This window comes from Venturia canescens, chromosome 7 (genome assembly GCF_019457755.1).
Source record: "Venturia canescens isolate UGA chromosome 7, ASM1945775v1, whole genome shotgun sequence".
Lineage (NCBI taxonomy): Eukaryota > Metazoa > Arthropoda > Insecta > Hymenoptera > Ichneumonidae > Venturia > Venturia canescens.
The window spans coordinates 444,090-469,815 of NC_057427.1; the positions used below are offsets into that span (position 1 = coordinate 444,090).

A 25,726-nucleotide genomic window follows, 5' to 3' on the forward strand; every position below is an offset into this window, starting at 1 on the left:
ATTAAAGTTTCTAAAATCTGTATAAAGGCTCTATAATCATCGAGTTTAATAAAAATGTAATATTATTGATATATTTGTTGTATTCAAGTAATGGATAATAATGGCTACACTCTTACTATTGTCCAAACGTTGCAGGGCTATAATTGATGAGAATATAGTATGTAACATGATTTATTTCATTTGCGTTTGTGAAAACTCATGCGCCAAGAGATCACACACTTGCGCACGCAATAGTCAACATGAATATTGTTCCCGTGAAAGCAGGGTGCGAGGTAAATGCATGTAAATATTTATTCTCGGATACGCGAGTGGTGCGTGCGTACATGCAGTAACGAATTCGAGGCATTTTGCAAGATAAATTCAAATGGTGAGTCCGTGATACTTGGACACCTAAAAAATCAATTTTCGAGGGATCACCGAGCGATCGTGCGTCAAACTATACGTAGACACACTTTGGTCTCCCCCTTTACTCCCTCTTTTATGAAATCCGTGATACTGTCACTCTGTTATTCGATGCTTTCAAAATGGATGCCTGATTGAGCGGGATGGTCGACACCTGCGGAATAGACTGAGCGGGCTAACGAATCATTGTGTCACCGACACGCTTCGAATATCCAACACGTACCGATCGTTTTCACAACACGTTGCATTCTCGATTCTCTCTTTATTCTCTCATACTACATATATCCGCAATACTATAGTGTATTCAATACACGAGCCGTCCTGCTCCCCGCGATAGATAACTTTTTTCCTCATGAGGGCCAATATTCCCGGCTGCTCCACCCTTATCAGACGGGTGGGTATACTTCTTATGCATGATCCCTATCATCGGCGTTCGGCGGCGTTCCCATGCGCGCATATCGTAACCGACGCTGCAAGTGCTGGTAATCCATGTAAACGACGTCGCAAGACCCGTGCATATACTATATGGCCAGTTCGAGTGCGCCCCGTCGCGTCGCGATATGTCTTATAAAATTCGTTTTCGTTTAGTTTAATCGTATAAAACGCACCAAATCTAATATCAAGGCGCTATCATTATCGAACGTAGTGCGAACGTAAGTTTTTATTATCCGCATATGAGGTTTCGTCGCAATCATGCATGCAAGCGTGCAGTTCGTAGAGCGCGCGGCGCGTTGATTCCATTGTGCGCCGTATATAGTTTATGAAAAATTCAGATAAATTATACTAATGGTCGCGGGATCAACTCCTGAACGAAATGGATTATGCAATATGCCTCAAATGCTATTTTTGACGTTGGTACAGGCGGTTCGAGCACACGCATTTTTGATCCTATTACATCAACTTGAACAACATTCGTCTCACGTATGACCGTTGCGATACGCAAGCATATTTTTTTTATTTCCTTTTTATTTATATCATGTTTTGTACTTTTTGTTATCGGCCGAATGTATACGAACGATCATACAATGTTCTGCCAAATTTAGTAAGTACTTTAAAAATTTTATCGTAGTTTTGTATCATATTCAATAGAACTTGACGTTCGCCAACGAAATGATGAAGCGTCCGTGAAAATGTAATTTGTAACGGAAAAAATGATTTTGTCTGCGACGAGAGCAGTCCAATAGTCATACCGAATACTGAATGGACCGCGTGATAGATTTCCGCGTCCGTATCTGACTGAGAAGAGATATAATCTCACAGCGCAAGGCGCAACGATGAACGAAGAACACTGGCTGTCCAACCCGATGAGATATCGCACATAGCGCAACGATCATATTTTATATCTTCGCAACTTAACTCTGACCGACAGGCCCAAATGAGATGATGAAAACTTGAAGTAACTCGTATCTTTCCATAAGACATTGAAAACATAATTTCATAAAAAATGAAAAATTTCGTCTTCTCAGCGAGTGCTTGATTAATGAAACTTATACTTGAATTGAATTTCCGCTTGCACACGCCACGAGTTTAATGGCGATTTTTTTTCCTATTCCATGCATTAATCAAAAAGGTACCTATATTTATATATCTAGCAGATTTTATACAGACATATTTTTCCTATACCATTGGACGATGTATAAGTAGTCAATGACCCGCCGCGCATCAACCTATTTCGTAAAGCGCACTTGAGTATTATGTTTATTTGAGTTTTTCCATAGTACCTATCATCTATCACTATTTGAAGTAACTTGGATAAATATATCATCCTCAACTTAATTTTTCGTTATGTTCTTTGTTCAGTTAGCGCGAACTAGCGCCTTGTTCAATATTAAACAAAAACTCAATCCGATCGCGCATAGGATGCTGGGGAAGGGCGCCGCGGTTGCGGTCAATCGACGTGGTCCGCGAATGTTTTCTAATAAAAATAGATACGCGTACGCAACGATATATAACGAAAGTTTCATCGCGCGGGCAAGCGATTAAATCGAGAATTAATGAAAGAGGCGTGCACAATTAACGGAAGAAAATGACGATAATAATAATAATAATAATAATAATAATAATATGAGAAGGGAGGATAGGTAAGATAAAAACGGAGTAAGATACAGTAGAGGACCGTCATATTATAAAAAGTAAAAGAATCGTAAGATGCCGGAAAAAAAAAGAATAAGAGAGTAAAGACCTCGGGGAATAGCTGGAAAGTTTCACGAGGCGCAATATACCAAAGTATTTTTACATTCCCATCTCGTGCGGATGCTTGTCTCTTGAACAATTGATCAATCTGTAATATCGAAAAAGTCAAGTGAATAAACAAAGATGGTGAGAACTTGCAAAATTTCGATCTCAAGCAGGCCGAGACACCTCCTACTTTTCATATTAATTAAAAATTAAGCTATAAAACAATAAAGTAAATAGCTCGAACAAAATTTCTTCGGGATTTTTTGTTTTTTTATTTTTTGTCATTGTCCCGTGTCGAATAAACCTATACTGTTTAAAACGGTGAAATATGTATGTAGTATACTCGTGTTACTGGTTCAATATAGGAATAGATTTGTAAAAAAAAAAAAAAAAGTCAGTGATACAGTTTCTCGAATGTTGAAACAGATAAATTATATGCCAATAATGAAATGGGGAAAGTAAATGGGGACGAGGGGTAAAGAAAAATTAGAGGAAAACAGTGAACTCCGTGTAAACAGTTTGTTATATAGATATTATTTACTTGCAAGAGGCATTGATGAAATAGAAGAAATATGGAGGACGCCGTATAAAAAACGAGAGTGAAATGCTGAAATGCAAAAGAGAGGGCCTAGTTTGTGTCATATACGGAGACACGGTGAGGTAAAAAGAAAGCAGCGGGTACGACAACGGGTGGCTAAAGATAGTAAGGAAAGTTTTCCCCTGAGGGAGCGGGATAAAAGGCAAAACTTTACCGCGTACTTCCTTTCTCGCTCTGTTCTGCTCTGTGGAGTGATTCAATGTGGTAGCCGTTTAATCTGGTGCTAGCGCTGCAATTTCTTCCCATTAGTGAGTTCCTTCGCGATTAAACATTTGCATAATCTTGGTGGGTTCTCCCGTATCCTTGCGAAATCCTTCATGATATATTTTCGTTGCGTGTTACTAAAAAACTCACTTTTTTCCATGTTTCAATAAAATCAAGGTAAAACAGGCGAAACTTATAAGAGCAGAACCTTATCCCAGTACAAAAAGTGCAAAATCTTTACCCAAACAATACAATTCATAAGGTTAATTGATCATTTTTACCGATTTTTTCATGCGTGCGTCTACCTGCTCAGTTCAGGGTACGAAGAAGCGTGGGCCAAAATTATTATTTGGCGAGGAAATAAACACAGTTGTCTCAAAAATGTTCAACATCGTTTGAGCCATTTTTTCGAGGTCCGTATCCTACCGAATCGAAGATTATTTGTCCACCGTAGTTATAGTATGTAATTTGAACGAATAAAATTGAGACACGATTGTCGTGTATACATCCCCCCGCTCATGCGGAGGAACGGAATCGAAGAAATGAAGCGTCGATCGTTGCGTCACGCAGTTGCTGGGTGTGGTTGAAAGGGACGGAGATTAGGTAGGTGAGACGGAACAGCTGCTGGGCATAACGAAGGAAGAAATGATGCAGATTATAGGGCAATGGCAGGGGAATTTCGAGTTAACCCGAGTACACGGCTGCACCGGCAAGGTGAAGTTTTTTAAGGGCGATAATACGCATAGGAATCAAGATGACACACACTTATATAGTTGCCTTTGATTCGAATTATTTATTTATGTAGTCACACGTTTGTAATATCATAAATGTATTTTCAGCGATGCGTATGTTTTTAATGACAAAAGTGTGATTATAACACGCACCATTATCGGAATCGCTGCAACTTTGGTCAAATGTTTTTTCTCCAATTCCTTTCTAGAAACATCATCAACATTCAGCCACACCTAGCTTCATTAAAAAAAAATTACAAATATATTATTGAAGCTCACGTTTGGGAATATTACGGTTATTACCGATGCTTGTCCTGTTTTCAACTTGAGAAAATGTAGTATCCGTGGAAGGAGCTACAAGGAGAAATAAAAATTCAGAAACAGTTGCGAAATTAGATAAAACTAATTGAAACACGTTTTAATATCGGAATTGTTAGTAGGAACCTTAATAACAATTGTAGCGCGCGTTGCATTGATGCATGACGAATTGATGAAACGGAAAAGTAAACGCCAACTTAGCTCCTATGCAAAGATTTCATTACTATAATCCCGCGTAGTGATAAAAATGCCTTGAGCGAGAAACAGCGAAGCTTACAAAACGAGAGCGAGTTTCGAATCTCAACGTTAAGGAAGCTCTGAGCAGGGAGCCAAGTGAATGTTCGCTTCATAGCCACTATATATATAGTATACCGTAAGTAGACCTGCCGAGGCCAAGTACGCCAGATGTGATAATCATAATACATTTTACAATTACATTAGCACTGGATATCGCCCGGGCATGCACGTTCCGAGTATTTTCACGAAAAAAGCAACGCATAGGGATTTTTCGCGGTTTAATAAGCTTCCCCGGGCGTGGCATTAGGTTTATGAACATGTGCGAACCAAAACGAGAAACTGTGGAAAACTACCCGCTCTTTTACTATTGTTGCTAATTTAGACTTTCGATTTGTTCCGTTACTCCCATCTCATTTTTCTCACATTCCACGGAAGCACAGTGTGTCTAGCTGCCTTTTTTTCAAAAAGTTCTTTTTCAATTTTCCCCTCTTTGCGTGCGCAATACCTAATACCGTATCTCACATCAAATAAAATCAATTAGAATGCGATGCTAGACAACTATACCGATTATTAGCCATGTTGGCAACGCGGACTAGCTATTATACAAGTCCGTAAACGTACAATCCACCGTATCAGAGATTCATTCTCAACTTTTTATTTTAAAATACAAATTTCTATTCGTCAAAGGTGTAACCTTAAAAAATCGATAATTCGTGACTCGAAACGCGTGTTCGCCGGTACGCGACACTTTTCTACACTATTTTTGGTGTTTTTTGCAATTTTCAAACCTGCTGTTCGAACTGAATATATGCAAATAGGTTGGAATTCGAGAAGCGCGTAGTCACGCTGAATTTTGAATTTAATAAACACATACCGTGCAGACAATCTCGCAACTGCGCGGAGTATCATTAACCGCTGGCAAGGCCGTTGCTCTGCAAATAGCAGAATATTTTCATCCCTTTTCCTACTCATTCTCCGGTGCTGCGCTGGCAGGACTGTTACGTCATCGCGAAACATCGGACGTTTGGTGAATAATGAGGCAAATTTTACAACTAGCCGCCGCTGCTTGGTATTGCTTTCTCATATCACAGTCCCTATGAGAGATGTATGCATTCGATAATAATAAAATAATCAGAGTCATAATACATGCAGTAAATTCATTCATCGGTCCATTCAATTATAGCGTCGTATATCTGAAATAAATAAATTGTACCCATAGGATTCTTGCGAACACCATTGTTATAGTCTTCACTTTACATTCGCGTTGATGGGATACCGTGTGCTTGAATAATTGGATTTACTGGGAATTTAGTCAATCCAGTTTCTTCTGGATTACGAGCAGAAATAATTTTTTATTATGCGCCATTCAGAAACAGAAACTGTATAGAATTCTTGAAATACGGTTCGTAATTCATATGAGTTTTTTCTGCAATCGATTTCCATTCTATAAAAAAAAAAAAAAAAAAAAAAAAAAAAACTGGTTAGCATTGTTGTCCGTTATTTGGAATCACGTGATTATTAAAGATTTTCAAATAATTTCATTCCAAAGATAAATTCACTTGAAAAAATCTGTCGTATTGAGCAGCCTCGGGAGCGAAACCAATACTTGAGGATGAGTGACCCTTAGCCATGCTCCGGCTCGAGCGAACAAATACAATTTGAGTTCTCATGTTGATTTTTATCGGGATATGATACATGCACTCTGTATCAACAGCTTTCTTAGAATATACAATCGCATTTATTTATACCATTTATGACATACACGACCGACACGACCGTTTCGTGCCCTGGCAACAACACGCGTGTGGTCTTGGAAATGTATTGAAAAAAAAAATTGTTTCAATATTTGAAATATATTTAGTTTGTCCATCACTCGAAGAACGCATCGAACAAGAAGTATTGCTCAAGCTATCGAGTAATTGCGAAACTTGTAATTCGTTTAAAGCGACCACGAAGCAGGTTTGCGAGAATATCGATTGGCGGAGAGAATTGTGCCCGCCAGAAAGGGATTAATCATGGTGAATGTGCGAGTCAAAAGACCCGAGTGAGATTCCATTGACACTTATTGGACTATATTGGAGTGACGCGCAAACGAATCAGTGACAAACCAAAAATGGAATTGCACTTTTTTTCCCAAACACGTACTCTTAAAACTCGAATCGCCGATTAACGTCTGTAGCCAGCTTTGAAATTCCATCCGAGGCACTTGAAAATCTGTCAGATCGAAGAATCGAGTTACCGTAGCCAAGAGAACGCGTTGAAAATTCTCGATTCCCTACCCCTTTCGCTCTCTCTCCCTCCCTCTCATCGATACACGCGCCAAGGAAATGTGCTTTGCTACATCGAACTCCATCTCCGGAGGAGAGGACCTCACGACCTCGTTTAAGAGAGCCGTCATCCCCGGCAATAACTCGTATATGTATTTACCCAATAAGCTATATTAGCTAATTCTAAAACAATTCCTCAATACTCTTTTACAATTCCAATTCTATAGTTAACCGTATGTAAATCTCGATTTCTCTTGTTGTTAAAATAAATAAAAAGATTATGATAAGAATATGATGCAGTGAGCGAAAGTGCAAGCGGAGAATTCCAAGTTATTAACGTAATTCGGAGTGCACTCAGAATCGCACGCATACAAAAACTCATAGATATATACGAAGTATAAAGCCCTAAGCAGGGTTTCGAATATTGTATTATTATTATTATTATTATGATTATTGAAAAACCATCATTGGGCGGCAAAGCTAGCTCTGGTTTTTTTTTTTTTCTTTATACTTGCGGCGTCGAGCTGCTACCAGGCGGCTCTTGATATCAAAAGAGCAGTCTTCGCAACACAGCTCTGTTGTGTTGAAAATTCTGGGGGAATCCGAGCTCACCGCCGGAAGAAAAGAACTGTTGAAGCAATAGAAATACTCGATCCGGTGAAAGAATGAAATGAAAAAAAGAAATATAAGCATATCTCATTTAGGTTGCACGGTGGGGCATTCATAACCCGCGGGTAAAACAGAAAATACAGCATTGTGATGAAGGATCGAGAAAACACGCCCTATCGGAAGCGTATGAACACCGGGCGCTCCTGCAAAACAGAAGTAGTGCAAGATTGCGGTAAGCCGGAAGAAAATGTAACGGCGAAAGCCACAAATAACCGAAGATGCTATACGATAAGAAGCCGCTTGTTATAGTGCTGCACCTTTCCAACCTGCGCTTCCTTCCCTTCATATTCCAATCGATTCTTTCACATATAAATACATATCGCAATAACGAGCCGTAAGGAGACTTGAGCTTTTTTCTTGTTCCAGAAAACAACAATCACGTGATAAACGGAAAAATAAGTAATCTCGAACGATATTTACCTCGCTTCGAAAATTCATTGTCCACACTATAATATATCATGGATTTCGAAGAATCTTCATTTCTCCAACGGCTAATCAACTCCTGTAAGTCGCCAATATTACTTGTATATTCTCTGATAACCCTCTTTTTTTTTTTCTTATCCTCAGCAGATTCTTTGGATTAATGAAGCTAATATTGAATGCGGCAGTTGGATCATGAAATTTCATATTATCGTATTTAGCTCATATCAGAAAAAAATAGAGGCAGGGGACTGAGTTGCCCGCATTAAAATTTGTTTGATCGATCGAATCCTGCATGGGGAGAATGAATTTTTTATTTATTCATTCGTAAAATCTTTTACTGCATCACCGAAGAAGAGAGTTGGACAATATTATGTTATATTATTGTATATATTTTACTCTATCACATTTTTATATTTCTCTAAAGAGAAAAAAAAAACGGAAAAACTGTGACAACGGGATAATCCTTATACGAAAAGGCCGAAGCCCACCCCTTCTGTGAATCACTGTACGTTGCATACGTAGTTGCAATCCGTAGAATAATGCAATTCCCGGAAATATACAACACGGGGATAGAGCATCTGCTCAATACAGTTGTTGAACGGCAGTAGTTTCGGTAGCCTCGACGAACCTAGAGAAGCAGGTTGAGACACATTTTAGAGAACACCTGCGCATCTGCGATGTCTTCCCTCAGGCATTTTCATGCGATTGAGGCTCTCATTCGGTTACCCGACTCCAGGGAGCTTCCGGTTTCGAATCTGACGTACGGAACATATTGGTGCGTGGGGAGCTAACGGGACGTTTCATGAAGGGAACTCTTCTTCGCCTCGGTGAAACACACGCTGATACACGTTTGTTTTATATATACGACTACCCCTTTATTCAAAGTTTCAAATTTGGTCAAATGTTCTCCCGTTGAAATCGCACACGCATAATATGGTAATTATGGTAGCACGTTCGTTTTATTTGAAATTTTATACAACTGTTATATATATACGAGTAGAACTTTAATATATTTTTTTTCTCATTCAATTATATGCCACTTGTTTAATGCAAACTCCCTCAAACACATTGATTTTCATTGATTTCCTTCCGCATTAACAAACAATATTTCCTCCTCCGAGTGATAATACTTTAATATATTGTCCATTCTCTATATTTATGAAAAATCGAATGACGCGTCGGGCTGACCCCTTGAAATTTTATTTCATATGTTGTCCTTTTAGGTAACTTTGTCTTTTGCGGCATAATATGACGATAAAAGCTTATTGAGTCTGAAAAAAAAAAAAAAAAATCAGTTTTTCTTCGATACATCCGAACGTACAGGCTTCTCATATACATATTCGATACGATCGAGTCATACTTGGACGCGAAAGAGTCTCACTTGTAACGGAAGAGGCAGAAAGCGACGATTGGGTGGGGCGGGGAGGGAAGGGGAGAGGAGGTAAGGATTGCTCGAAGCAACGGCGGTGGTGGAAGAAGGAGAGCTTTGCTGAGATCGAAGTCCAATTATTCGGGTGGAACTGAACTTTGGTTGGTATATTCTCGTCACCGAGCAAATCATCTCCGATCAAGCCAGATCGTTCTGAACCTTTCGACATCAATAATGGCGTTCCGAGTCTCCTTTTTTGAGTATTCCAGGCCAGCAGATGACGACTGAAGCTGGTGATGTGGAATGTATTGGTCCGAATACAAGGTGAAAGAAAAAAATGAGGGTGAGGAAACTACAGAGGACCTGAGGGAGGACATCCGTGAGGAGAAGATGATCAGGAAAAAGAAATACGAGAGGAAGGGAAGAGGTAGGCAAGCAACATATCGATGCTGACGGGAAAAGAGTATCCGTGATGAGGGGCTTGGGGGATCTAAGCAAGACCATAAGAGAGGGCAAAGGGCTACGGAGAAGTGCGGAGGGAAGAGTCTGCTGAAAGCGAAGCAAGAAAAATGTACGTCAGGGAATGGGCACATATAAGGGGATGAATAAGAAAAGGTCTGCAAAAGGCGTGTACATCTGCTGTAGAGATGAGGAATTCTACGGTCCTACCTCTCTGGGGAGTTGCACATAACTGTATCTTTGGCTTATATAGAAACCAAAGATTTCACGATCCCGCGTATACGGGGGTTATGACGCTGATTATTATACGCGCCAACTGATTCTAGGTACAATGATGCATGATCACTTTTTTGCCCCACTGTCACATGCAGTGGAAACGCATGAGTCTGGCAAAATAAAAACCCGGGGCCGGGGGGAGGGCTCATTACACGGTGTCTATTTCGTAATACACAAACAATTCCTTTTGATTGAGAACAGAAAAGCTTTGATGATTTTCACAAAATCAATTTTTTCACATATTTCACACAATAAGACGAACAACGACACGAAATATCGTGAATCGCGTGACCTTGTCGATGAGTTTTTAGTCATGCAAAAAAGTTGAGCGGGAAATGCGAAGTATCCTTTATACGATTGCAGGCAAAGCAAACCATACGGATGGTGGATCCGACAGTCGTCCTAAAAGTTTGTACGTTGCATCGGTTATAAAGGATCTCAGTTGAAATTCCAAGAATAGCATGAAATAGTAGGAGGCTAAGCCGAAATCAAAAGAGAAGGACGGTGAGCGGTAGAAAACTTAAGCTCTTTTGATAGACTTTCCGAGCTCCTTGGGGCCCGCGTCGACGCAGGACCTAAACTGCTGGGAAAATATGTTGAAGTATTTTAATATTAAACCGTCTAGCGTCGTCATTGTCGATGTCGTCGCGTGCTATGGACCTCTTCGCATGGGTGGGTGACAAACCTCGGAGGGTTTCACGCACTCGCACCAGCCATCCAAAAGTCGGAAGCATTGTCCTCACGAATGACTTTCTCCTGGATGGGTGAATAGATCGGAATTTCACGGCATTTTCGTATACTACCATCGAGATCATATTGATTTGCCTATTGTCGAGTAGGCGAGTCGTTGCTGATTTTCGTTTGCAAACATTGAAATATATAACTAAAATATTCATAAATGCATGTTACTAAAAGTCATCAGTCAAATGGTCAATCAGTCTTTTGCGATAAACCGACACAACAGCAATTACAGTTAGAAATTTGGAGGCAAAAAAAAAAAGAACGCCGAATACCAAGATTCTACAATTTTTACTACGTGGCATTCTTTTTTTACTTTTTGTTAAGTATTTACCGGTTTTTCATCACTTGAACCAGAAATAATTTGCTTCACACTTTCCCTTCATTGCCAACAAGAGGTCACCCCCGCTTCATAGAATAGAAAAGGTTCATGGCCGAAAGCTTTGCCGGAAAGATTCCACTCAACATTTTCTTATAGATCCCGAACTTCACAAACGTCGCCCTAGCTTGTTTCTTTGATCCGAGGGACATTCTCGACATAAAAATATATTTTGCATACTATCGGCTCGGGCTTGTCTTTTGAGCGTCCGGAAATTTCAGATTTCAAATAAATTCCCAGTTGTAGAAAGTTTTCTTTCGAATTCCCGATGTATACCGCGCGTTTTATCGTCAGGGCATTAGTCCTGTATATACTTTTATGATGACTTTAAACGTTCGTGCAGTGATGCATGAGTATATCTAAAGCTGTAAACAATTGCAATTGCTATAAACAAATCATGTCATCGATGTGCGGCGATAACATTGAGCAAGATTGGATAAAAAAAATTTATGCGGTTGAAGCCATGAGCCCGACGTATCAATAAATTCACTTTCATTAAATTAGAGCTTAAGCATCGCCTAAAAATGACGGGCTAATACTAACGTTAGTAGCAGCAACAAAAAGTGACTCAGATTCCGTGTGAGAATTCATTTCGTATGAGTCATCGATGAGAGATCAATGATCGAACACGCCGCAGCAGCCACGAATCAACGTTTTTAAGCGGGTTGTCAGCTGCGAGTCCTTTCGAATAATCATCGAATTTTCGTTCATTCGAGGCACTGAAATCAAACAAATGACGATTGCCATTGACGCGCTCCATGTATGAAATTTGTATTTTTCAATTGTCTGAAAATTAATTTGCTCCTCCCGCCCTCTTGGTTTTGTGACAAAACTGACAAAACCGACACAGTGTATACACGTCAGGATGGAATTCGTTGTCGCTGGTGGGTTCGGTTGGAAAGTGCTCGTGAAACTCGTAGTAGGGTTGAAAAGTTGGAGGGTGGCCTCTCGGAGGTACGAGGATGTTATTGGGTCGTGGCCACTTAATATGCAAATGTACAAGAGGCACCTCGCAGCTTCTCTTTCTCTCTCGACATTTCTTTTTTGCATTTATTTTTATTCTATCCCTCTGGTTCGCGGCCCGGCCCCAACTGGGCCAATACTTTAATTTACATTTAAAATTGCTTAAGGGTTGACAGCAGTGTACATGTCCCTTTTACTAAAAATGGAGTAAACGAGATCACCTCCATCGAAGTCACTCGCTCCTTCTGAACACACCTACCAACTTCTTTCCGCTTTAACCAACTCGTTCCTCCTAATATTAGTTACCGGAATAATAGCTATTCTGTAGGAGCATCGCCTATATAAAAAAGCGATCGTCATCCTCTATTTTTCATCCAAAGATTTCATCATTTTTTTTTCCTGTTCTCTCTCGTCACATTGCGGCTTTAACCAAGTATTATTTGCATATGCTGGTAGCAAATTACTTTTATGCATCAGTTTTTCTCATTCGAGAAGGAGCATAGAAAAATCGAGCGACTACCGCATATAATGGAAATCAAACCTTCCTAAAAATACGTCGATAAAGTCGATAAATTTGATTTTTCCGATTATTCAAATGTATTCACCTCGTTAAAAGTCTATCATATTCTAATAAATATTATTATGACCGCGAGATCTAGTGACGCGATCGGCTTATCGTTAATCCTAAATAGAATAAGTAGTGCGTTGACGGTTTCTCGTGGCAAGGTTTCTAGAAAAATGAAAAAATTTTTTTTTTTTTTCCAACAAATAGGCAAGTTTCGCTCCATATGAGCTGAAAAATAGTTTAGTAGAATGCGCCATTTACTCTTGCTGCTCGTACAATTGCATGGCTAACGGACGGTGATTTAATGCTATATATTCTTTAATCGTATCTTTGAATTGCTGATGCATCGTTTGAAGATATTATAATCGAATTAGCTTCTCGACAAAATACTCTTATTCTGTGCGTAAAAAAATAAATTCAGTTGCATTATAGGTCGCGTCGAATTTTCCCATTGTTTTCGTATTTCAGGGTTTCTCAATTGATATTATATAATTTCGTGGGTCGCGCGTACGTTCTCGCATAAATAGAAAGATCGTAAAGTGAATCCGCTCACACCGATATATGGAAGCATTTCCAGACCGCTAAGACGATTATGTCAAAAGCACGAAAAATGTAAAACGAGGATGGACATAAAAGAAAAGTAAAAAATGTTGGAGTGCCAAGTTGAAAAGTCGCAAGGATTTTTCACCGCTCGACTCACTTGATGCTCTTCGCGTCAATTTTTTTTTTCTCTTCGCCTCTCGTAAGATCATATTGAAAAGGGCATAAATTCATAAAGGACTCGCTACGTGGCTTCAAATAAAGAAGATGACGAAAGAAGAAGAAGAATAATAATCGCCCTCGGGCACCGCTTGAAAGGACAAGGCAGACGTTTTTTTTTCCTTCGGCTCGCGCGTAACAGGCGTCATCGTGTCTTTCCTTTCCAGGACGATAAATGCATCGTGCGAGAAAGTCTAGGCCATCGAGAAAGAATAAACGCTTGTGGAAACAAAAAAAAAACATCATTGACTATAAATCATTTTGAACCTTCGCACTTGTTATCTTGACGTATCCGCGCGAGACCGCAGGCATTTTAGCTTCTCCACGTATTTTGTTTACGCGATTTCCTTTGAAAATTATTTTCCGCAATATTATCAAATTCAATCGGTCCCGCGAAGCGTCTGAAATGAAAAATAAAAGAAAAAAATTTGAAAACAACAGACAATTGGATTTTGTTACGACGAATGCAATACAAACGAATATATCAAGTACGGCTATTAATTTCAACGAATCTATGCCCGGAAGTTGATCTTTATTCTATAGCTTAATAAAAAAAAAATTATCTTTCAGCGTTCGCAAAAAATGGTCCCTCAATTTTTTGAAAATATTCAAAAGGAACACCCCAAAGACGCGCATATTATGTTGAACGGAAATACGACATTCGCGCGAACATGCACGAGAGCGGTTTCACTCAAGGCAGAAAATGTAAATATACGAATGGCGCATTGAGAACATTAGATTTTGTCCTTCGGCAACACATGCATAATATAGAGAACGAAAAATAAGGTACTTCTGTTGTGTGTGCTAACCTCGTACGAGCCATAACCTCGTATCAGAGAGTTCAATATCTGTGGTATATAAAACTCCTCTGCCAGATACGACGCGTATACCGCCAATGCATTTGGAATATATACTTTTCTCTTTCTACTCTCCTTTCGTTTTTCTCTATCTTCGCGAAGCCACACCGCGCTCACACGTTTCGAAAGTACTTATCGCGGAAACGAGAAATTGAACGGAAAGACATTGGCCCGAGTTTTAGTAGGTGCTCCGATAGAAAAAAAAAATCTTCCGTAACAAAACAATAAAACATAAAATGTTCCAACTCTTCATTGGACGGGTTGAAATTTTCATATACGCAGTTGTATTCGATCAACCGCGAATTCCTCATACAGGTGAGTATTTCATGAATTGCAATGCGATTCGAGTCAAATTTTTCCGATAATTAGTTATTCCCGATTATTCATATAATCACTTAATTTTTAGTAATCGCTTGTCTTTCTCTCCTTTAGCCCTCGAGCGACGTTCTGCGATGATATAATGCGAATGTGCATCAAGACTGACCTGTCACATATGTGCATGCAATTATCGCGGACACACTACTCTCGCAACGGCCCCACGACAAAAGGATTAAATTCTCACAAACCGAACGTTGAAGACGCGATGTCCTCAACTTTGGTATTCTCCAGGATGCATTCGAGATCGGAGTATAGACAACGATTGGTAGACGTTCCTCCCCATTGCCGACATCGATGGATTTCAGCCATTTATTGCATGATTTCGATCGATAATCGAACTGCACAAAATCGTTAATCAACACCGCGATCCACGCTGTGTGACCTTAATTTGGCCTTCGTTAAAAAAGAGTGCAGCGACATTGATCTACATAAAAATAATAATTTCAAATCCTATTTTCTACATATTGTTCTCGCGCGCGATATGAAATTGGAAAATAATGCATATGAAATCTACTCACCCGCAGCGACCACGGATGAATCGAGCAATACCGAAGACTTATCTTGAAAAAATGGAAAGATCAATCGATCAGATTTTTAATGCAAATCAGTCATCGTATACGAAGAGAGAATTTTGGAAAAGTTGTCGCGCGATATAAATGAGGCCAGGCTTGCGACGCGTATTCTTGGGGAATTAACACACATTTGCGATGTTATTGCTTGAGAATACACAGTTGTAACTAGGAGTCGGACTCGTAACAACGTCACGCATCAACGCTCGCATCTCCAACGTAACATGGACATTACCGAGAATATCATACATCGGCGAATTTAGTATAATAATGAATAATCAAATATTATATAGCAAGTTCAATGGCATCATGAAACTTCGACCATTGAGGCCAGGTTGGCGACGCGTATTCTTAGGGAATTAACACACATTTGCGATGTTATTGCTTGAGAATACACGTATTTGCCTGGCCGATCACATCGTACGATCATACAAGGATCAGTCAGACTCAACGCTTGCGAGATACTGCTGCTGCTGCTGCTGCTGCTGTCATTATCAACTTTATCATATAGTAAAAGGAATGATCGAGCTTGTATACGCTGGACTGAAATATCGGAATAGCAGATTGTTTATTGTTACGATTATAAATATCAAATGTAATTGTATATTTCAATAGAACGTGTCCGTTAGATGTTTTATTTGTACGTGAAAGTTTTACACGAAGAGATCGAAGATCATGAAATGTATTACCGTAATGGCTATAACGAAGATTTACCAATATCAAAGTAGTACCCCGCAACTCCGAAATATGAATATAATAATAAATACAAAATGTTGACAACCTGCTGCTTCGTGCTTCTAAATAATTATATGGCACTGCGAATCTCTTCTAATTTTCCTTTGTATACAAATATAATTTTCCGTTATACGCAGTGAATTAAGGAATTTTTAGCAATATACGATTTCGTGTCCGCTGTGAAGTGACAAAATTCAAAGCAAAAATACTGCAAATTTGCGCAACCGAATATTTCTCGAACATACTAAATACGCGTCAACTATTATCATAAAAAATAACTTTTTACAATCATTTTTATATAGTTCCATTTAAAGGGAAATTTAAAAAGAGTCCCGGGCACGGATGAGTTACTATAATTTTGCTATGTCATGCATCTTGCTGATTGTGAGTATGTAGTAGAAGCGACGAGAATCAACTGATAACTGTTAACGAGAGAGAGGGCGAAAAGTACATATATAATCAACTCAGTCGCGCTTGTTCTTTCAGCACACATCAGTCTCTTGAAAAACATCGTCACGCATTAATAAATGAACTCGTGATTGCAGCTTAAGTATATAATATCGTGCACGGCGAGACAATAAGTACAAAAAGTGCATCGAATGAGTAATTAGTTATCTCCTGATGCGAGCTAAAAGCAGTTCATTATCTAGCAGTACAGATTTAAACGGTTTGGAGAAAAATACTTTTTTTTTGTTTTGAATATCGAATGGAAAAATGTTTTTAAGCACGTTGGAGCTAAGCGTGATCGCAATAGGTTTATTATCAGGTTTGTACTATTATCTCGTGGCGAATTACGACTATTGGGAATCTCGTCACGTGAAAGGACCGAAACCCGTTCCTTTTTTCGGTACTGTTAAAAATTTGATGTTTGGAAAATACTCGATCGGTGATTACTGCGCACTAGTGTATGGCGAATGGAAGAACGAGCCGTTTTCCGGTGTCTACTTGCGTCGGAAGCCAGTCATTATTCTACACGATCTTGATCTTATAAAGAACGTTCTAATAAAAGATTTTAGTAAATTCGCCGATCGCGGTATCAAGTTCAACGAAAAGGTCGAACCGCTGGCGCCTCATCTTTTCAACCTCGAGCCCAAAAGATGGCGACCGTTGAGACTGAAACTGTCGCCGACTTTCACTTCTGGCAAACTCAAAGATATGTTTTATCTTCTCGTCGAGTGTGCCAATCATTTGGAAAAGTATTTAGGCAGTATATACGACGCGACTAACGCCCGAGAAATGATAATGGAAGTACGGGAGTTTACGGCTAAATTTACGACCGACGTCATTGGGGTCTGTGCATTTGGGCTTCAAATGAACGCTATGGCCGAAGAGGACAGTCCTTTTCGAGTTATGGGACGACGCGTATTTTCATTCAATTGGAAAAAATTCGTGCAATTTCGCATCAGGGATGTTTCCCCGAAATTATATGGAATCATCGGACCCTTGGTCGTTGATCACGAGCTCAACAATTTCTTCATCGATACCATGAAACAAACGATGGAGTTCAGAAAAAAAAATAACGTCGTTAAAAATGATTTCGTTGATCTTCTCATGGCAATCAAAGACCACCCTCAGAAGATTGCTGAAATCGGTTTGTTTGAGCTCATTGCATATTGAGATATTGACAAACATTAATATAACACACCGATCCCTAAAATAAATTTCAATACAGATTTGACGGACAACTTGATGGCGGCTCAGCTTTTCGTATTTTTTCTCGCTGGTTTTGAAACTTCATCGAGTACAATGAGCAACGCTTTTTACGAGCTTGCACTGAATCCCATGGTTCAGAAGAAGTTGAGAGAAGAAATAAAAAGCGAAATGGACAAAACCGGAGGTGTAATCGATTACGAATCAATCAAGTCGTTGAAGTATCTTGACATGGTTTTTCAAGGTAATAGTGATGCGAAACGATAATAATTGACAATAAATCAGAAACTTTATATGAAAACACGATTCATATAATTTTTTGTTGTATACATTTTTCTCTCATGCAGAAACTCTGCGAAAATATCCACCTGTAACGGTCCTCATGCGAAAATCTTCAGAGCCCTACACCTTCGAGACTTCCTCCAAAGACAAAATAGTCTCGGTGGAGAAAGAGCAGACAGTTTGGATACCGATTTATGCGATTCAAAGGGATCCCCGCTATTTCCCGAAGCCGGAACTCTTCGATCCCGAAAGATTTACCGAAGAGGCAATAAAAACTCGACATCCAATGGCTTATTTGCCTTTTGGTGATGGCCCAAGAAATTGTGTCGGTATGTGTCGCGCGGGTGTATTTCATCTCGACGCAGCGCAACGTCACATTCCTCATTTTCCAATTTTTTCTCTTTCCACAGGCAAACGATTTGGTGTAATGCAGACAAAAGTTGGCCTCGTCAAAATCTTGCATCATTACCGGGTCGAAGCTTGCGAAAAAACGTGCGTACCTTACGAAAATGAACCCAGAGCCTTTCTACTCGCGCCAAAAAATGGTATTTACCTCAAAATAGTTAAAGATCAAATCACCGATCTGTAGCGCCAGCAAACAAAACCTGTGCATAACTTTGTAGTATTTCTGTAAATACTTCGAGTTTTCACAATTCCCTGGAATTTTTATATTATCAGTCAAATTTTTTATTCGTACGTGCGCAGTAAGTGTTATACGCGCACAAAGCTCGTTCATCAAATGCATTATCAAATTACTGCTTATAATTGCAAATTTCTCATGTAATGTTTATGACATAATAAAAAGAACAACCTTCATATTCAATTTTTTATTTTACTAGGGTCACCGCACGCGCAAGCACGCGCGCTTGTCTTTAATTGTTTTAACGCTTTTTAAATAAAACCATTAATCAGGACTCTTACGTCGCTAAATAAATTTTATCTGACATGATCGCGATCGAGTGTGTTGCAATTGTTTCCTCCTTCTTTTTTCTACGATCTGAAATACGACGCGAGAATTTCGGGAGAGCTTCTCCAGCGCCACCATGCGGCGTGAAAAATCTGAAAAAACAAGGAACAAAACCCAAAAAAAATTTTTCGAATATCCCTTTTTTTCCCACAAAAAAAAATTCTTGAAAAATGTGAAAAAAAAAACAGGGGGTCACAGCGGTGTTGTCCCTTAATGTTTTTTTCATCTTTTTTTTATGTTCCAGTAATACTGAACGAACGAACGATTGACTAATTCCCCAGGCACATATTTAAACTTGACGTTCAAGCCTAGCCCCAGATCCCCCAGATACAAAAACTATATACGCATGAACCAAATGCGATTCGAGCGCGGTTGGCAAAATTTATTTTTTTCTTTCTTATCGCTGTTAAACCGCTTCGTCATGGATCGAGGCTTGCTTCGATATATAAAATTCCAGGAAATTATATCTCGTTGACTCAGCTCTCATTATACCTTCAGCATCGAATGTTGTTTCACGGTTTTTCAATGATATTATCATGTACACTTTATTTGAAGGAATTTCTCCTCGAGCCTACAAAAATGTTCTCTATGCAGGACCTGTTACAAAACTGTAGATATGTAACCTAACCATGCACCAGCATGAACGAAACGAAAGAATTCATTCGAGTTGCGAGAGCTACTCTAAAATTTTTCGCTACACGCGTTACGGCTTTTCTTGAGACGACCTCGCAGCGTTATATTCATTTTCGAAAAAAATCATCCGATCAAAGAAAAAGAACTAAACGAGAGGATTACAATGTAGAAACGACACATGTGAGTCATAAAAGTTGAGAGCTGCTGCGAGGAAATGATATAATTATAGCAATTAATACGTGGATGAGTGTCTGACGTTGTCGTGGAGCACTTTTATGCACTTATGTGCACACAACGCAACTGCGGAATGACCGAAGATCGCATGTACATGCGTTACAAAAAGCGATAGTCATTCACATATATAGCTATATATATGTATATCCGTATATATATCTGGTTTATATGAAATTTAGCCATGTACACGCGCGCAGCAGACATACAGTTTGCAGGAGCATCGCGATATGAGAGCAGCGAGCTTCGAGAGATTCGAAGGTTTTTGAATGAATCGTCCAAAGTTGAGACGGGCTTATATGAGACGAGGAAAAAAAAAATGCTGACTCGACATGATGCGTGAAACGCGCGGCAATATATAATGGCCAGTTCGATGCAATATCAATGTTAAGTTACGTCGAGACTTTGATTTTGTAAACAATGACTGGCTCCCGTGATCGCACGTGAAATAACAAAGCGAAGTTCGCGTTTCCGCGTTTGCGCATCTGCGTCGACGAGTCCGCGATTGGACCGAATGCTAACCTTCCAGTGACGAACGCGAACCGCTATTGGTGGGAGGAATTTCATAATGCCCCGACAGGTTTACAAAATCAAGGCTCTAGTGTTATGTACCGTCTATGTACTATAAGTAACATTGAGAATAAAGATAATAAGCTGAACAATGTTGTGTCAGTTCCGCATTGATACTAGTCCCGCGAGTGTCGGTTCTATGTAGCGACGGCGGCGTCAAACGTGTTTGCGCAAAACGACGAACGGCCCAATAAAATTCGATCAACGGATAAATAAATCATTCGACTAATTGAGAATTTGAATGTGCATGAACAATAAGAGTATAAGAAAATAGATAAGGTGGTTGCACGCGTGCGCGCGCGCGCACGATTTTGAGATAGATCGTTTGCGGATAAAAAGCTTCGGGTTTTATGATGGAGTGGAGCGGCGAGATAGCGATCGCCGTGGTTACACTTGTAGCGATATTCTATTATTGGTCAACGTCAACTTTCAACTTTTGGAAGTCTCGCAACATAGTAGGACCAAAGCCTCTGCCGGTAGTCGGTAATTTGAAAGATTTATTTTTGGGAAAAAAATCGTTCGGTGAGCTCGTTAAAAACATTTACGATCAGCACCAAGATGCGCCTTTTATTGGGATTTTCATGAGACGCGAGCCGGTCCTTATTCTCGCTGAGCCCGACCTCATAAAGGACGTTCTTATAAAAGATTTCACAACGTTTCCTGAACGCGCCATAAGAACATTCGACAAGGTGGAACCGTTGTCACAGCATTTGGTAAATCTGGAATCGAAGCGATGGCGACCTCTCCGTCACAAATTGTCGCCCGCATTCACTTCGGGAAAGTTGAAAAAGATGTTTTATCTGGTGCTCGAGTGCGGAGACCACTTGGAGGAATATTTGAACAACCTCGGGGACAATAACGAAGCCGTTGAGTGTCGCGAATTAACTGCTAAATTTACAACCGATGTTATCGGCACTTGCGCCTTCGGTCTTAAAATGAATGCCCTCGCTGACGAAAACAGCGAATTTCGTAAAATGGGTCGAAAAATTTTTACCCCCGATTGGAAAAATGTTCTCAGAATGAGGATGCGCGAATCCACTCCCTGGCTCTACGAAATCGTCGGAACGTTACTCGTCGACTGGAAAGTCAACAACTTTTTCATGAATATCATGAGAGATACTATCGAGTATCGGAAAAACAATCAAGTCGTCAGGCACGACTTTATCGATCTCATCATGGAGCTCAGAGATAATCCTGATAAACTCGGTGACATTGGTAAATCGAACTAAAATTCATCCCCTGCCCGATTCAAACTTCATAATTTCCTCGGAATATTATTTCATAGTTGTATTTTTTCTCAATTCTCTGATCGCGGAAATTGAGAAATGATCGTTATTACTTTTTCGCATGCTCGTTTCACTCGATGTTTTACGTAAAAACATCTTTTCAGAAATGACGGACGCGCTGCTGACTGCTCAACTATTGGTATTTTTCCTCGCTGGTTTTGAAACTTCCTCGACAACGATGAGCAACGCCCTTTACGAGCTTGCCCAACATCACTCGATCCAAGATAAATTGAGAAACGAAATAAAAAATGAATTGGCGAAAAACAACGGTCAGTTGACTTACGAGGTTATCAAATCTATGAAGTACCTCGATATGGTTTTCAAAGGTAAATTTCACCAAGTTTTTGCTCGTTCGCAACCGATTAAATTGCATGATCCGATCTTTTTAACCGCGAGGAATCGATCGCCCGATGATGACGTTATCGTTGATTATTCTGCAGAAACTCTTAGGAAATATCCACCAGCGACTTCTTTAACAAGAAAATCGAACGAAGTATACACTTTCGGTGATAACAAATTAACGATCCCGAAAGGAACTCGAATAATTATACCGGTTCTCGGAATTCATCGGAATCCTCGCATTTATCCAAAACCGGAAGTGTTCGATCCAGAAAGATTCACCGAAGAAGCGGTCAGCGCCAGACACTCTATGAGCTGGTTGGCCTTCGGAGACGGACCCAGAAATTGCATAGGTACGTATATTAAAACATTCAACTACGTTCGAGTCGCATTCTTTGAAACGCACCTCTGCATGGTCTTCAAAACTTGGTTCAAATCTTTTTGTTGAAACGCCTTTCAACCAGCATTCATTAATTTTGCCAATTCTCTGTCGACCCGCAGGTGCCCGTTTCGCAAATTATCAATCCAAGGTCGGACTGATCAAGATTCTTCAGAATCACAGAGTCGATGTTTGTGCCAAAACACAAATACCTTACGCCATCGATCCCAGAAGTTTTCTCTTGACCCCCGTGGACGGCATCCACGTGAAAATTACCAAAATACATTCGACGTAAACTCATCATCGCACCAACGAGAAGCATCCTTCTTCACGATCTTTTTTATGCTACAAATCATTTACGTCGAGTCATTTGCACATGACGCTCGAGAATGAATCATCACTTTTTCAAAAGTCCTTAACAAATAATGATGATTTTACTTTTATTTGTTTTTTTTTCATGGATTATTATTATTAATAAGAAATAATGTTATCAATTGATTAGAGAAAGAGACATAACATGAATCGTATGGTTAAAATTAGAAGATTAGAAAAAAGTGGGTATTATTAATCGTAAGTTGCTCAACTGTATTCGATCGCATAAATTCAGATAATTTTTTTGTAGGCTCGGACGAGCGAATGAAATAAAAAAAAAGTTGCACTTACCCTCTCTTCGAAAATATTGTTGTTGATTTTTTTTATTTCTCTGCTCCCGAGTCGTCACTCTGCAATTAGCCTCAAGAAAAACGGATCTTTGAAGCGTATACCCTCGTTATAATACTAAATATATTTGTCGATCGTACTCCGAAGAAATAAAGAAGAGTATAAAAGAGTAGACTCGCTCTACGACTACGAATGTTATCTTCGACGAGACGAAACTATGTAAATATTTATCCACACAAAAGACGACGTTTGACAAAATTTTTCCTCCTGCCAATGATGAATTTCCCGTAGATGAAAGTCACGTCGGCTGATGTGTGCAAGTCACGATGTTTTGTCTCTGTGCAAATAATCGCAAAAATATATAACGCGCGTTATCGTTCTATATTAATTGGGGTTACTCCGATAAGGGGACGACGATGATGACGAATCACGATTCAAATCTAAATGGTATCATAATTTTTCACATTTATTTGCGACGTACTTAAAATAAGGATAAATGGTGGAGCCCGTCAGTAGCGATCTGAAGTTGGAGGAAGGAATAATTGAATAATCTATTCATTCGTATGTGAATCGTAAGAGCGTATATTATAGAGGATAAAACAAAAGAACGAGATTCAAAAGTAGAAATAAAATTGTTTGAATTATTGACGGTTGTTGATTATAAGATAACAGGGTGAGTTAAATGAGACAGACGACACGATGGAATGGCTGGAATTGGTTCTCGCAATTTCGATGCTTCTCTTCGGATTTTACTACTGGGCAAGCTCAACGTTCGACTTTTGGAAAACTCGCAATGTCTCGGGACCCCCGCCGTTGCCTTTGATCGGCAATTTGAAAGATGTTTTGTTGGGAAAAAATTCAATGGGCCAACTGTTGAAAGAGATTTACGAAGAATATCGGAACGAACCGACGATCGGTATATACTTGAGACGCAAACCAGTTCTCCTGCTCGTCGATCCGGATATCATAAAAGATGTTCTCATTAAGGATTTTTCCACTTTTGCCGATCGCGGCTTGAGGACCTTCGAAAAAGTCGAACCGTTGACGCAACATTTAGTAAACTTGGAACACGCCCGATGGAGACCTCTCCGGACTAAATTATCACCGGTTTTCACCTCAGGAAAACTTAAACAAATGTTTTATCTACTCGCCGAGTGTGGCGAACATTTGGAAAAATATGTGGAAAAATTGACCGCGAGAAACAAACCGATCGAGTGCCGGGAACTGACGGCAAAGTTCACAACCGATGTTATCGGACACTGCGCATTCGGCCTCAAAATGAACGCCCTCGCCGACGAAGAAAGCGAGTTTCGAAGAATGGGACGCAACGTGTTTGCTCCCAATTGGAGAAACTTTATCAGATTGAGAATTCGAGAATCCGCTCCTTGGCTCTACGACATGATCGGAAGGTTCATTTTCCAATCGGAAATAACACTTTTTTTCATGAGAATCATGAAAGAAACGATGGAATATCGGAAAAAAAATTCAATCGTCAAGCACGATTTCATCGATCTTATAATGGAACTCAAAGATCATCCCGATAAAGTTGGTGACATGGGTAAATAGGATCATCGCGTCTCGAATTTCACATTTAATTTGTAAAATTGATCGATGATAATACTGACTGATTTGACGTTTCACAGAATTAACAGATGCGATACTGACCTCCCAGCTCTTTGTATTTTTTCTCGCTGGTTTCGAAACCTCCTCGACAACGATGAGCCACGCTCTTTATGAACTTGCCCAAAACCAATTAATCCAAGATAAATTGAGGAGCGAAATCCAAAATGAACTGTCCAGAAATAATGGGGTACTGAACTATGAAGCCGTCAAATCCATGAAGTATCTTGACATGGTTTTCAATGGTACAGATTTCAAAACCGTATTGAAATTATTGATAAAAATTTTATTCGCATCAAATTTTACTTTTACGCGGTGTCACAATTTAAATGATTCGATTGAGCTCGTTTAAATCTGAAACGTTGATGCAAGATTAAACGATTAAGCGGGGGGGGGGGGATTGAGTTTTAATAAAACGAAAGAAATATTTTCAGAAACACTTCGAAAATATCCGCCTGCGACGGGGTTACTGAGGATGGCAACGAGCGATTACACGTTTTCCAAAACGAACGTAACGATACCCAAAGGAACCCGAATTCTCGTGCCCATATTCGCAATTCATCGTGATCCACGGATTTATCCGCAGCCGGAAATATTTGATCCCGAAAGATTTACCGAAGAAGCTGTCAAAGCCCGGCATCCCATGAATTGGTTAGCGTTCGGTGATGGGCCAAGGAATTGCATCGGTATGTGATTATGCGACTTTTCATAAATTCCATTCCGCGCATTTCCCGAATTTTACACCTTTTGATGAGCTGCAGTTGCTCTGGGCTTGCAGTTGAAACTCCTCATGTTGAAAGATCGATTATATCATTGATCATTATGTTCCAGGTGCTCGTTTCGCGAATTATCAATCGAAGGTCGGACTCATAAAGATACTTCAACACCACAAAGTCGACGTTTGCGATAAAACAGAAATACCCTATATCATCAATCCTCGAGCCGTATTTTTGTCGCCGACCAGTGGCATTCATCTCAAGTTCAGCCAAATAAATTAGATCATTCGTCCAACTCGATTTTCGACTCTTATTTTTT

The 25,726-nt window shown here is 39.7% G+C and overlaps 3 protein-coding genes and 1 long non-coding RNA gene across 4 annotated transcripts; 3 read left to right on the forward strand and 1 right to left on the reverse strand.

Moving 5' to 3' along the window:
* Positions 1-11,994: 11,994 nt before the first annotated feature.
* On the reverse strand, positions 11,995-15,778 carry LOC122413498 (uncharacterized). Its single transcript, XR_006261563.1, has 3 exons — positions 15,289-15,778; positions 14,959-15,194; positions 11,995-13,936 (listed from the first exon to the last, which is right to left on the reverse strand). It is a non-coding gene; the product is annotated as an uncharacterized lncRNA (long non-coding RNA).
* A 767-nt stretch (positions 15,779-16,545) lies between these two features.
* Positions 16,546-18,824, forward strand: LOC122413497 (probable cytochrome P450 6a14). The gene is made up of 4 exons (XM_043423882.1): positions 16,546-17,665; positions 17,747-17,968; positions 18,072-18,335; positions 18,417-18,824. Exons 1-4 carry the CDS (start codon positions 16,789-16,791, stop codon positions 18,593-18,595), a joined length of 1,542 nt encoding a protein of 513 aa, XP_043279817.1. The 5' UTR covers positions 16,546-16,788; the 3' UTR covers positions 18,596-18,824.
* Positions 18,825-20,449: 1,625 nt separating this feature from the next.
* Positions 20,450-23,088, forward strand: LOC122413102 (cytochrome P450 6A1-like). Its single transcript, XM_043423226.1, has 4 exons — positions 20,450-21,622; positions 21,798-22,019; positions 22,134-22,385; positions 22,534-23,088. The coding sequence occupies exons 1-4, from the start codon at positions 20,758-20,760 to the stop codon at positions 22,704-22,706; spliced, it is 1,512 nt and encodes a 503-aa protein (XP_043279161.1). The 5' UTR covers positions 20,450-20,757; the 3' UTR covers positions 22,707-23,088.
* Positions 23,089-23,225: 137 nt separating this feature from the next.
* On the forward strand, positions 23,226-25,707 carry LOC122413103 (cytochrome P450 6A1-like). Its single transcript, XM_043423227.1, has 4 exons — positions 23,226-24,629; positions 24,715-24,936; positions 25,126-25,377; positions 25,523-25,707. The coding sequence occupies exons 1-4, from the start codon at positions 23,771-23,773 to the stop codon at positions 25,687-25,689; spliced, it is 1,500 nt and encodes a 499-aa protein (XP_043279162.1). The 5' UTR covers positions 23,226-23,770; the 3' UTR covers positions 25,690-25,707.
* The last annotated feature ends 19 nt before the right edge of the window (positions 25,708-25,726 follow it).